An 11,384-nucleotide genomic window follows, 5' to 3' on the forward strand; every position below is an offset into this window, starting at 1 on the left:
ATTTACTAATTATTAAAAAAATAAAAAGATAATAAAAATTTAAAAAAACACACTTGACCTATTTATAATAAAATCATAAAACAAAAATACATATTTGGTATCGCTGCGTCCGTTAAAGTCTGATCTATCAAAGTAGCGCATTATTTACCCCGCACGATGAACATCGTCAGAAAAATAAATAAAGAACACCAAAACTGCGCTTTTTTTTTGGTCACCCCGTCTCCAAGAAAAAAAGTAATAAAAAGCTATCAAAAAGTCGTACGTATTTCAGAATGGTACCAACAGAAACTACAGGACGTCCCGCACAAAATAAGATTTGGCACAACCATGTCGACGGAAAAATAAAAAGAGTTATAGTTGTCAGAAGATGGCGGCGGAAAGTAATTTTGAAAAATGAAATATCTGAAAAAAAATAAAAGTAGTACAGCAAAAAAAAAACAAAAACTTATAAAGTTTGCTATCGTAGTAATCGTACTGACCCATACAATAAACTTATCATGTCGGTTTTGTTGCAGTTTACGTGCCGTAGGAACAAGACGCACCGAAAGATGGCGGAATTCTTTTTTTTTTCCATTTCGCTCCACTTAGAATTTTTTTAAAGTTTTTCAGTACATTATACGGTACATGACATAGTACCATTGAAAAATACACATCGTCCTGAAAAAACAAGCCCGCAGACAGCGATGGCGATGGATAAATTAAGGAGTTACCATTTTTTAAAGGGGGGGAGGAAAAAACGAAAGTGGAAGATAAAAAAGAGCTGCGCTCCCAGTGTCCTCCTCCTCCCCAGCTGCAGGCAGGGCACTTCTCTTCCGCAGCCGGCTCGTCCAGCACCCGCAGGCCGCAGCATGGAATGCAGCATCTGCCTGGAGGTGTTCAAGAACCCCCTGACGTTGGAGTGCGGCCACAGCTTCTGCCAGGACTGCATCCGTCGGCACTGGGACCAGGAGGAAGCCGCGACCTCCTTCTCCTGCCCCGATTGCCGGGCTCGCTTCGACAAGCGGCCGGAGCCCAAGAAGAACGTGAGCCTGGAAAAGATGGTGCAGGAGATGAAGAAGAGCCGAGCTCCGCTGCCCCCTGTGCAGGCAGACGCCGGTGCCCACAGTACTGCGCCCACTCTGTGCCAGCGCCATCACCGAGCACTGTCCTTCTACTGCTGCACCGACAGCCGCTGCATCTGCTACAAGTGCCTGCAGAACGGCTGCCGGGACCATGACTGGCAGGACATGGAGGAGCTGAGCCAGCAGGAGAAGGTGAGAGCGGATCCTAGCTCTAGGACCCTCTGGTAAACATGCCTGGCCACAATACCTTACCTGCCCTGAGCTTACTCACCTGTTAGATGCCAGTGTAGCCCATCTATATAGGCTGGTCCGCTAGAGATCAAGTGGGGTCTCAGCAACCAGGACCCTCCATAACTCAAAACTTTTGACATATCAAAAGTTTGTAGAAAGCACAACTACTTTTACTCCCCCCCCTCCTTTTTTTTTTCTTTCTTCTCCTCACTTTCAAAACATGACAATTGACAACTCTCTTATTTATCCAGCAGCCTGACAGCTTGTTTTTTGTATTTTTCAATTAACATATAATGTTTTGCAAAACTTTGAAAACTTTTACAATTTCGAAGTGGAGTGAAATGGGGGAAAAAACCCACAAAATTCTGGGAAAGGGGGAGGAATCCTTTTTTTATGGGATATACTCTGCAGCAGATATGTAACGATAACTTAATTCCATGGGCCGGTACGATTACGACAATACGAAATGTTTATAGATTTTTTTTGTTTGTTTCTGTACTATTTTTAAAAAAATATACATCTTCGGAAAAACAAAATTATTTTCTGCCCCCATCTTCCAACAGCCATATCTTTATTTTTTATCGTCCTCGTTGTGCGAGGGCTCGTTCTTTTTGCGGGACGTCCTGTAGTACTATTTCAGAGCGCATACAATTATTTGGCCGCTTTTTATTAATTTTTGTTTTGGAGTAACCAAAAAAGCGCAGTTCTGGCGTAATGTTTTTTTTTCCCAGGCAACGGTCAACATGCGGGATAAATGATGTGGTACTTCGATAGATCTGACTTTTATGGACGCAACAATACTGAATGATTTTTTATTTTTAATATGAGAAACGGTTTGTTTTTTTTACTTTTATTATCATCTATTTTTTCTAATAATTAATAAAAACTTTTTTTTCCCCATGCTTTCTTTTTTAGTCTCCATAGGGGACTTGAACTTGCGATTGTTTGATGGCTCCTGCAGTATAATGTAATGCCATAGTATAACATTATACCTTGATCTGACAGGCATGGCGTGATAGACAGTGGGCTATGGCAGCGGTGGAGGGCATTTTAGAAACAGCCGACACCCGCATTGTATGGTACGGGATTCGCTCCCGATCCTCCTCCATACAAACCACGAACACACAGGTCTTAACCCTTTCCAGTCCAATGTCGGGCCTGCCCCGACATCATAATTTCCCTCCACAGCTTCGATGTCGGGGCAGGCCCAACACTGCAGTGCAGGAGTGCATCTGCACCCAATCATCAGACACATCGGGTGCAGATGCACTCCTGCACTGGTCCTCATTGAGGAGCCCTGAGGAGAAGGCAGAAAGGGTTTTTAACCCTTTCTGCCTTCTCCTTTACACATAACATAGCGCTCAATTAGCGCTATGTAATGCAGGAGATTCCGGCCGGCGATCATGTGACCGCCGGTGTCACCTGACCCCCAGCGGTCACATGAACGCCGAGTCGGGAGCCTGCACCGTGGGGGGGGGGGGGGGCTGCTTACCTTTCCGGCGTTTTCTGCATTCTCCCTTCTGTCTCCCGACTCAGCGATCATGTGACCGCTGGGTGCCACCTGACCCCAGCGGTCACATGATCGCCGAGCCGGGAGGCAGAAGGGAGAATGCGGAAGACGCCGGACAGGTAAGCAGCCCCCCCCCCCCCCCCCCCGGGGAGAATGGCTGAGAAAAAATAATTGGATTGGAAAGGCTTAACTGTATGTCCTGTGTGACAAGCTGTAGTTTTTTATTGGTACAATTTTGGAGTACCTGTGGCTTTTTTATCACTTTTATTGCATCTTTTGGGAGGCAAAATGAACATGCTATGGCAACCCATCGGCCTTTATTGAATACATGGCGGAGGGCCAATGACGTCAGAGAACAACAGCTGCACTTCTGAAGACAGCACTCAGTTGTATGCAACTCAGATTATTCCTTGGGACTGCAGCTGTTGCTTGATAGTTAAAGCGACCCTCCGGGCCTAGAGAATCAAAGATGGCCACACCGGCTTCTCTGACTACCGGATGTACACTGTGTATCAGTATGCAGCCTAACTCTCATACACTACACCTGTTTGACCAGTGCGGTCAACGTGAGCAGTGCTGACCAGTCAGAGCCACGTGTATGTCTAAGACTACTAACACATACTAGTACACAGTGTGCATTGGGGAGTCAGAGAGGCGTTTCGGCCATCTCTGTTCCTCCAGGCCCAGAGGATCCCTTTAAAATTGGAAAGTCACACTATAACAAGTCTCTGTATAGCTGCAGCCTGTGTAGATTCATTAGTCACTCGTAGACTTTACTGATACATTTTTTCCAGGAGTCAGAGGGATGGAATAATGTAGCCTACTACTACTGGGGAGTACCAGACAGACTGAGGCCTTACTCAGACGAGTGTATTTAGCCTGCCTATTCCACTCGTATTTTTTTACATGCGTACGCAGCAAATACACATGTAACTAGCCCTCCATGATTACATTTCAGAAGACCAGTGATGTTAAGTTAAGTTAAGGCTCTTTTATGGTGGATACGAAAAACAAAAATCTGGTCCTGAAGGGGTTAAAGAGGTTGTATGGTTTGTTTTTTAGGGGATCTCCAATCTGATAAAGAATATTGCAGACTACTGCTAGACGTATTACAAATAATGGATTCTCCGATCTCTCGCTGTCCATAATAATGTGCACTTCCTTTATAAACCTTATTCTTTACTTCTTCTTCTTTCCATACAACAGAAGAAACTCTCGGCTGACTTGTTAGCCAGCGAATGTCAACAGAAGCAAGCGGAAGAAAAGATCGAAGAGTGGAAGAGTAAAATCAAGAACATTAAGGTAATGTATGCATAAAGTTGTCTGAGTAGGGGGTCAGGGCTTTGTAGACTCAGCAGCTTTTGCTTTGGGAATCTGTGGGGGTCTGTGCTCACAAACAGTTATCCCATTGTCTCCTGTATGACCTATTAGAAAACATTTGTTCATAGTGGCTATCTGTTTGAAGTTGGCCATGCACATGAGCGGGGATGTTGGCTGAACCTGCCAACTTCAGTAGGATGCGCTGTCCATCTAATGTGTCTGGGATGTTCCAGCTCTCCCCTGATGGCAGATCTTCTCACACAAGTTTAGCCACCACCCGATGGGACTAGCTATAGCTTATTCTCCATTCCCTATCCAGAACATGCATGTGTTAGGGAAGGGGATGACAATAATAAGTCTCCTCACATCTTCTAGGTGCTCTCCTTAAGGAGAAAAGATACCTTTCCTGACCCTCAACTATAGGCCTCTCACCAGCCAAGCCAGAAACTAGCTGCACACTGATGAGGGGCAAACACCCGGAAACAGCTGTCTGTGTATAGTTATATTCTTCTGAAGAATATTCTAGTTTTGGCTCACAATTCCAAGTCATTGTTACAAGGCTTGTTTAAAGGCCTGGCATTGACTTGCAGGAATGCTGCCTTCCAATAGGTGGCGCTGCAGACGTATTGTTCCATCTTCTCATTTGCATATTACCCAGAGGAGCATGGATGGCCTCATAAGTCTTCTCACATCTTCTAGGTGCTCTCCTTAAGGAGAAATGATACCCTTCCTGACCCTCAACTATAGGCCTCTCACCAGCCAAGCCAGAAACTAGCTGCACACTGATGAAGGGCAAACACCCCGAAACAGCTGTCTGTGTATAGTTATCTTCTTCTGAAGAATATTCTGGTTTTGGCTCACAATTCCAAGTCATTGTTACAAGGCTTGTTTAAAGGCCTGGCATTGACTTGCAGGAATGCTGCCTTCCAATAGGTGGCGCTGCAGACGTATTGTTCCATCTTCTCATTTGCATATTACCCAGAGGAGCATGGATGGCCTCATAAGTCTTCTCACATCTTCTAGGTGCTCTCCTTAAGGAGAAATGATACCCTTCCTGACCCTCAACTATAGGCCTCTCACCAGCCAAGCCAGAAACCAGCTGCACACTGATGAGGGGCAAACACCCCGAAACAGCTGTCTGTGTATGGTTATCTTCTTCTGAAGAAGATTCTGGCTTTGGCTCACAATTCCAAGTCATTGTTACAAGGTTTGTTTAAAGGCCTGGCATTGGCTTGCAGGAATGCTGCCTTCCAATAGGTGGTGCTGCAGAGGTATTGTTCCATCTTCTCATTTGCATATTTCCCAGAGGAGCATGGATGGCCTCATAAGTCTTCTCACACCTTCTAGGTGCTCTCCTTAAGGAGCAGTGATACCCTTCCTGACCCAGGGAGAACATGAGTATTCCCTAGTACAGTGAATGACTGAACCATCTAGCGAACAGATTTCAGCCATTTATCTGCGGAAAGTGTCTGCCGACGGAAGAGTCTTTGTTTGCTCATTCGCTCACGTGAACGATTTCTTGCTCCGTGTAAAAGGAACCTAAGGTGTATGTGAAACCCTTTCCCAGCCAGGACATAAACTTATCCTGGGACATGAAGGGGCTCAAACTTGCTGTAGGGTACAGCAATGAAAGAAAACCTCGCACTCCGCCTGTGTAGACTGTATACTCAAGCGCAGCAGTCCTTCAAAGCTAGAGCGGCTGACATGTAGCTGGTGTCTACTCTGGCTCATCGAGGGCGAATCCCTATTATGATATTGATAGATCACTTTACATATCATCTTAGTGCATTAGTGAGAATCAAAGAAGATTACACATCAGAATTCTGGTGCATAAGCAAACTTAGGTTATGTTCCCATCTCGGCTGCTGGCGCAGATCCATCAGAAAACTGCCAGACACAGTAGCACAGCATGGTGTACCATTTTGTCGGGTCAGGAACGCTATCTTTTCTCCATAGGGAGAGCACCTAGAAGGTGAGTGAAAAGACTTGTAAGGTCATTCATGCTTCTCTGGGAAATATGCAAATAAGGGAGATGGAATAATACCTCTGCAGCGCCACCTGTTGGAAGGCAGCTTTCCTGCAAGTCAATGTTAGACTCTTTATGCAAGCCTTGTACCAATGACTGGGAATTTTGTCTGGTAAAGTGCCGGAGATATGCTGGAATGGTTGTTACGTCTATAAAACGATAGTGGTAAAGCTCTAATAGCCTGTTAATGTCTCTACACATTCTCACAAGATATATATATATATATATTTTAATCCAATGACTCTAGGATTTTCATGAAAAGATGGTGTCTGGAATAATCGCTAAATTTGAGCAAGTGCAAAAGTCACTGGAAGAATGTCAGATCCTCGTCGTAGAGTCTGTGAACTGTGAAAAGAATGCAGCGCTGACGCAAGTAGAAGAACATGTTTTGCAGCTACAGCGCCATCATCAGGACCTAAAGGAGCATCAGAAGGAGGTAGAAATGCTGCTAAACAATAATGGGGTTGCATTTCTCGAGGTGAGTGATTTGTTGAGGCCACGGGCCTTGAAATTTGGGGTTGAAAAATGGTCATTTATGTTGTGTTTCACACTAATTTATTTAAAGGGAACCCGTCATGTTGACGTAGTTTTGTGGGAAAGGATTAGGTGGGACTCGTATTTTATTCTTGGCTTCGGAGTCCATCGGGGGTGTTATCAGTGGTTGGGAGTCCATCGGGGGTGTTATCAGTGGTTGGGAGTCCATCGGGGGTGTTATCAGTGGTTGGGAGTCCATCGGGGGTGTTATTAGTGGTTGGGAGTCCATCGGGGGTGTTATCAGTGGTTGACAGCTTCCCTACGTTAGTGTGTGTATATAGAGATAGCTGTCAATCACTGATAGGACCACCCACTGGACTCCGAAGCCCAGACAGAATAACATACACATCCTAGTGAATCTTTCCCCATGAAACTATAGGGTGGTCTAAAAAATGTGTACAAACTTCAATAGTGGCTATCTATGTCCTTTTTTAAAATCCAATTAAATTATGGAAAATATGTACGATTATGTGTCTCTAAAGATACATACGATTGCTAAAGTCACCATGTGGCCATCAAGAGAATCAAATAAAAGGGCGGTGGCATGCTTGACTTTCTAGCAACGCAAGGCCATTTTTAAGGGTTATTTGAAATTTGAGAAAGTGTGAAGTTCGACAATGTGAATTTTAAACAGAACCACCAACGCTCCTTACAATTACACACATATGTGATAAGTTCGAAACCTGATGTGCGCAAGCAAAGTTCTCGGAGGTGTTGACCTGCTTCCATTCTCATCTACAAGGTGCCCTTCACATAATCGTCTCCAACTCTGGAACTTGTTACCCCAACCCATTAGACTCTCCACCACCTGGGAAACCTTCAGAAGGAACCTCCTCTACAGACAACCCTACAACCTACAGTAACCCTGCTGCCACTTCAAGATGAGCACTTTCAACCCTCACCTGTTGTCTCCTTCCCCTGTACACAGGAAATGCAGAAAACAAGACTTGTTGGGCTCCCTTTAGTTGTGCACCCCTGCCGTAGAGGTTTGTGTGACCTTCCAAGGATACGCCTTCCCAGACCATCACTGACCCACCATCAAACTGGCCATGCTGGATGATGTTGCAGGCAACATAATGTCCACCACGACTTCTCTTGTACATCTGTAACATGTGATCAGCATGAACCTGCTCTCAACTGTGATGACAACGGCTCACAAAAATAAAGAGAAATCTTAGGTCGCACATTGGACCTCAATGACTGAAAGACGTGCTCAATGTGAGCCTGCTGTCATCTGAAGGTTACAGGACACCAATGGTGGACCTGCGAATCCTGGTGTTTTTGGTCGAATGCCAATCAAGCTGCATTGTGCCTGGCTGTGAACACGGGTAAGAAACATGCAGATACTAGTCCTGTGGGCTCTGGCAATGGCGGCATATACCGGTCGTGATGCTCTTCTACGATCCTGTCCAGCTCTCCTCTAATGGCCTTATCCTGGTATCTACTTCATGCTTTTGAGATTTTGTTTGGACCATGCAGAATGCCTGGCTGCACTCTGTGGAGCGAGAAAAACATAACTTTGTCAATGATTGTTTTATCATCGCCACTGGGAAAATGAACTTTTTTTTTTTTTGTTGAGAAAACGAACTTTTATTTGACCGCTTACTGATGCCGCAAGTGTCCTGGAGGTGGGCCCTCTACCCAATGTTCTCACTCCTCTCTCCGCTGCTCTGATTGACAGCTGTAGTGGGCCCCTGGTTAGACGCTACAGCTGTCCATTAGAGCTCCGTGGAGAAAGCGGAGAGCACCTAAGGAGTATAATGGTATCCAACACTACATTTGTGCACTGCGAACGATCATTGTATGCGAAGCATTATGTATTGAACTCGCCATTTAACTTTTTCAGAGTCTCCCTCAAGTTATGCCAGTTTTGGTCGCTCCCGAATCCCCAAATGTTCAGCAGTGTGGAAATTTGCAAACGGAAGCAGTGACTAAGATCCTACCTGAAGTCACCAGACTACTCCAGCTGGAACTTCCTAATTTGTTACACCCCGAGAACCCAAGAGGTTAGTGTCAGGGTCAGGATACTGGAAACTATGTGCATAGTTTGGTATCACATAACACATGATTCTTGCTCTCTTCTACAGAGTCCTCGGGAATTGTGTCTGATATTAGTGTAAATGACACCCCAAGAATAACTTTGATTGAACAGAACCCATGCCTACATGCGGCACCTGCAAGAATCTGCACCCTCAGAGCACAACTCTATAAAGGTAATGTAACATTATCTAGATCTGCTTGGAAAAATAGTGTGCTTCTATTACCAGATAAGGGAGATGGTACAATACCTCTGCAGCGCCACCTATTGGATGGTAGCATTCCTTCAAATTAATGCTTGACAATTTATACAGGTCTTTAGAGCAGAACCCATACACAGACAGCTGTTTCGGGGTTCAGCAGAGAAAAACAACTGCTGGTAATAAACCACCCAAATGTCCCGGGACAGAATTTTGTCCCACAACCAGAGAATTGCTTTAATTAATCTGTAATTCAAGCAGCCACTTTTTACTAGTTAAAAGTGATCTACAAAACTTGGATTTATAAAACATGACACATATTTGACTTGATCCCCAGATTATCGTAACCTGAAATTCGACCCTGAGACTGCCAACCAATATATAGAGATATCAGAGGAGAACTGTAAAGCCACACACAAATACCGGAAGAATGATGTGCCTGACTCTCCAAAGCGATTTAAGAGCACGCAGGTGATGTGTACTGAAGGGTTTTCTGAAGGAAGTCACTACTGGGAGGTCGGTGTGTCTAAGAATTTTGTGGAATTAGGAGTAGCCTATGAATCCTTGAACCGTAGTAAGGAGCAAGCAAATATTATTGGACGGAACACTTCTTCATGGAGCCTCCAGTTGCGTAGCATGCGCCATTCAGTTTGGCATAATGACAAAGAAACTAAACTTCAGTTTCCAATGTTCACGGAGATTGGCATTCATCTTGACTTGACAGCTGGCAGTCTGACTTTCTATGGGGTGCAGGATGGCTACCTGCAGCGGCTGCACTCTTTCTCCTGCATTCTCGTTGAGAAGGTATTCCCAGTGTTCTGGATTGGAGAAGATGTAAATGTTACTATCCGCACTGTCCGAAATGTTGTAATGGAAACCGATACATGAAACAGATACATTATGTTCTACAGACCGAAGAGGTAAAATGCATGTAAGCCAATATGTTTATTTCAATATATGTTAACAAATAGAGATAAGCGAGCACGCTCGGATAAGTCAGTTACTCGAGTGAGCCTCGCACTTCTCAAGTAACTGCATTCTTGTCCGAGTGTGCTCGGGGGGCGGCTGGGGATAGCGGGGAGTAGCGGGTGAGAGAGATCTTCTCTCTCTACCCCTCGCTCACCCCCGCCGCCCTTCCGAGCCTGCTCGGACAAGAATGCAGTTACTCGAGAAGAGCGAGGCTCACTCGAGTAACTGACTTATCCGAGCGTGCTCGCTCATCTCTATTAAGAAACTTTGTTTAACTCTTGTTTACAGAAAGGGGGGAGAAAATCCTTTTTTCACTTCTCTGGTTTTCTTTGAAATTGTTCTTCTTTTACATAAGAAAAAGAAATTTCTGTACAAACTATGCATAATTATGCTTCTTGTACCAATTTTTCCAATATTTTTGAGTAAAACGAAGTGAAAAAAAAATGCTAGAATGGATGCTGAAAAATGAAGGATAATACCATTTTTTGTCATAGATACATTTGGAAGGCTTATAAAGAATAACACACTCCACCTATTAATTGCTGCGCAGTCTTTTTAATCAGTGCGCTTTTGTAATTGCTTAATGTAACTGCTTTTCATTAAAAACTTCCTATTGTTTGATTTCTCTGCTTGTATTGTTTTCCAAGGCACTGCGGACTGTAGGACTGAAATCGAAGCCAATTCTGTCAGTCAGTGTAAACTGACAGCTCCTCCCGTAGCCTGCTTCCCTGTTGTGAACATGCATTCACTGCCTTTCCCCTAGGCTATTAGGCCTCATGTCCACGGGGAAAATCAGGCGTAGCGGGTCCCTCCTGCCCCGCAGACATGAGGGCTGAAAATAAGAATTACTCACCTCTCCGCACGCTCCGGATCTTCCCTTCTTCGCGGCCTGATCTTCTCTCCGTCGTGGCCGGATCTTCTTTCTTCGGCACGTCGGCTGCGTGTCGCGCGCATGCACCGGGCACATCCGCCGGGCCGAAGAAAGAAGTTTCCGGCCGCGAAGGAAGGAAGACCTGCATCGCCCGGAGCAGGTGAGTTTAATTCAGGCGCGGGTCTCCTGCGGATCTCGACGGCTTCCATAGGCTTTAATAGAAGCATGCGGGAGCCGTCCCTGCGGGAGACCCGCACCTAAATGGAGCATGTCCGGATTTTTTCCTGCACGCGGGACCCGCGCCTGCTGGGAAAAATGACATCCGCAGGTATTTAAAGGGGTTGTCCCGCGCCGAAACGGGTTTTTTTTTTTTTAAACCCCCCCCCCGTTCGGCGCGAGACAACCCCGATGCAGGGGTTAAAAAAACCACCCGCACAGCGCTTACCTGAATCCCGGCGGTCCGGCGTCTTCATACTCACCTGCTGAAGATGGCCGCCGGGATCCTCTGTCTTCATGGACCGCAGGGCTTCTGTGCGGTCCATTGCCGATTCCAGCCTCCTGATTGGCTGGAATCGGCACGTGACGGGGCGGAGCTACACGGAGCTACACGGAGCCCCATTCAGAA

The 11,384-nt window shown here is 45.5% G+C and overlaps 1 protein-coding gene across 1 annotated transcript; it reads left to right on the top strand.

Moving 5' to 3' along the window:
- The first annotated feature begins 782 nt into the window (after positions 1 to 782).
- TRIM65 (tripartite motif containing 65) lies at positions 783 to 9,904 on the top strand. Its single transcript, XM_066586651.1, has 6 exons — positions 783 to 1,253; positions 4,009 to 4,104; positions 6,396 to 6,626; positions 8,529 to 8,688; positions 8,770 to 8,895; positions 9,257 to 9,904. Exons 1-6 carry the CDS (start codon positions 849 to 851, stop codon positions 9,805 to 9,807), a joined length of 1,569 nt encoding a protein of 522 aa, XP_066442748.1. The 5' UTR covers positions 783 to 848; the 3' UTR covers positions 9,808 to 9,904.
- The last annotated feature ends 1,480 nt before the right edge of the window (positions 9,905 to 11,384 follow it).

This window comes from Eleutherodactylus coqui, chromosome 13, assembly GCF_035609145.1.
Source record: "Eleutherodactylus coqui strain aEleCoq1 chromosome 13, aEleCoq1.hap1, whole genome shotgun sequence".
NCBI lineage: Eukaryota > Metazoa > Chordata > Amphibia > Anura > Eleutherodactylidae > Eleutherodactylus > Eleutherodactylus coqui.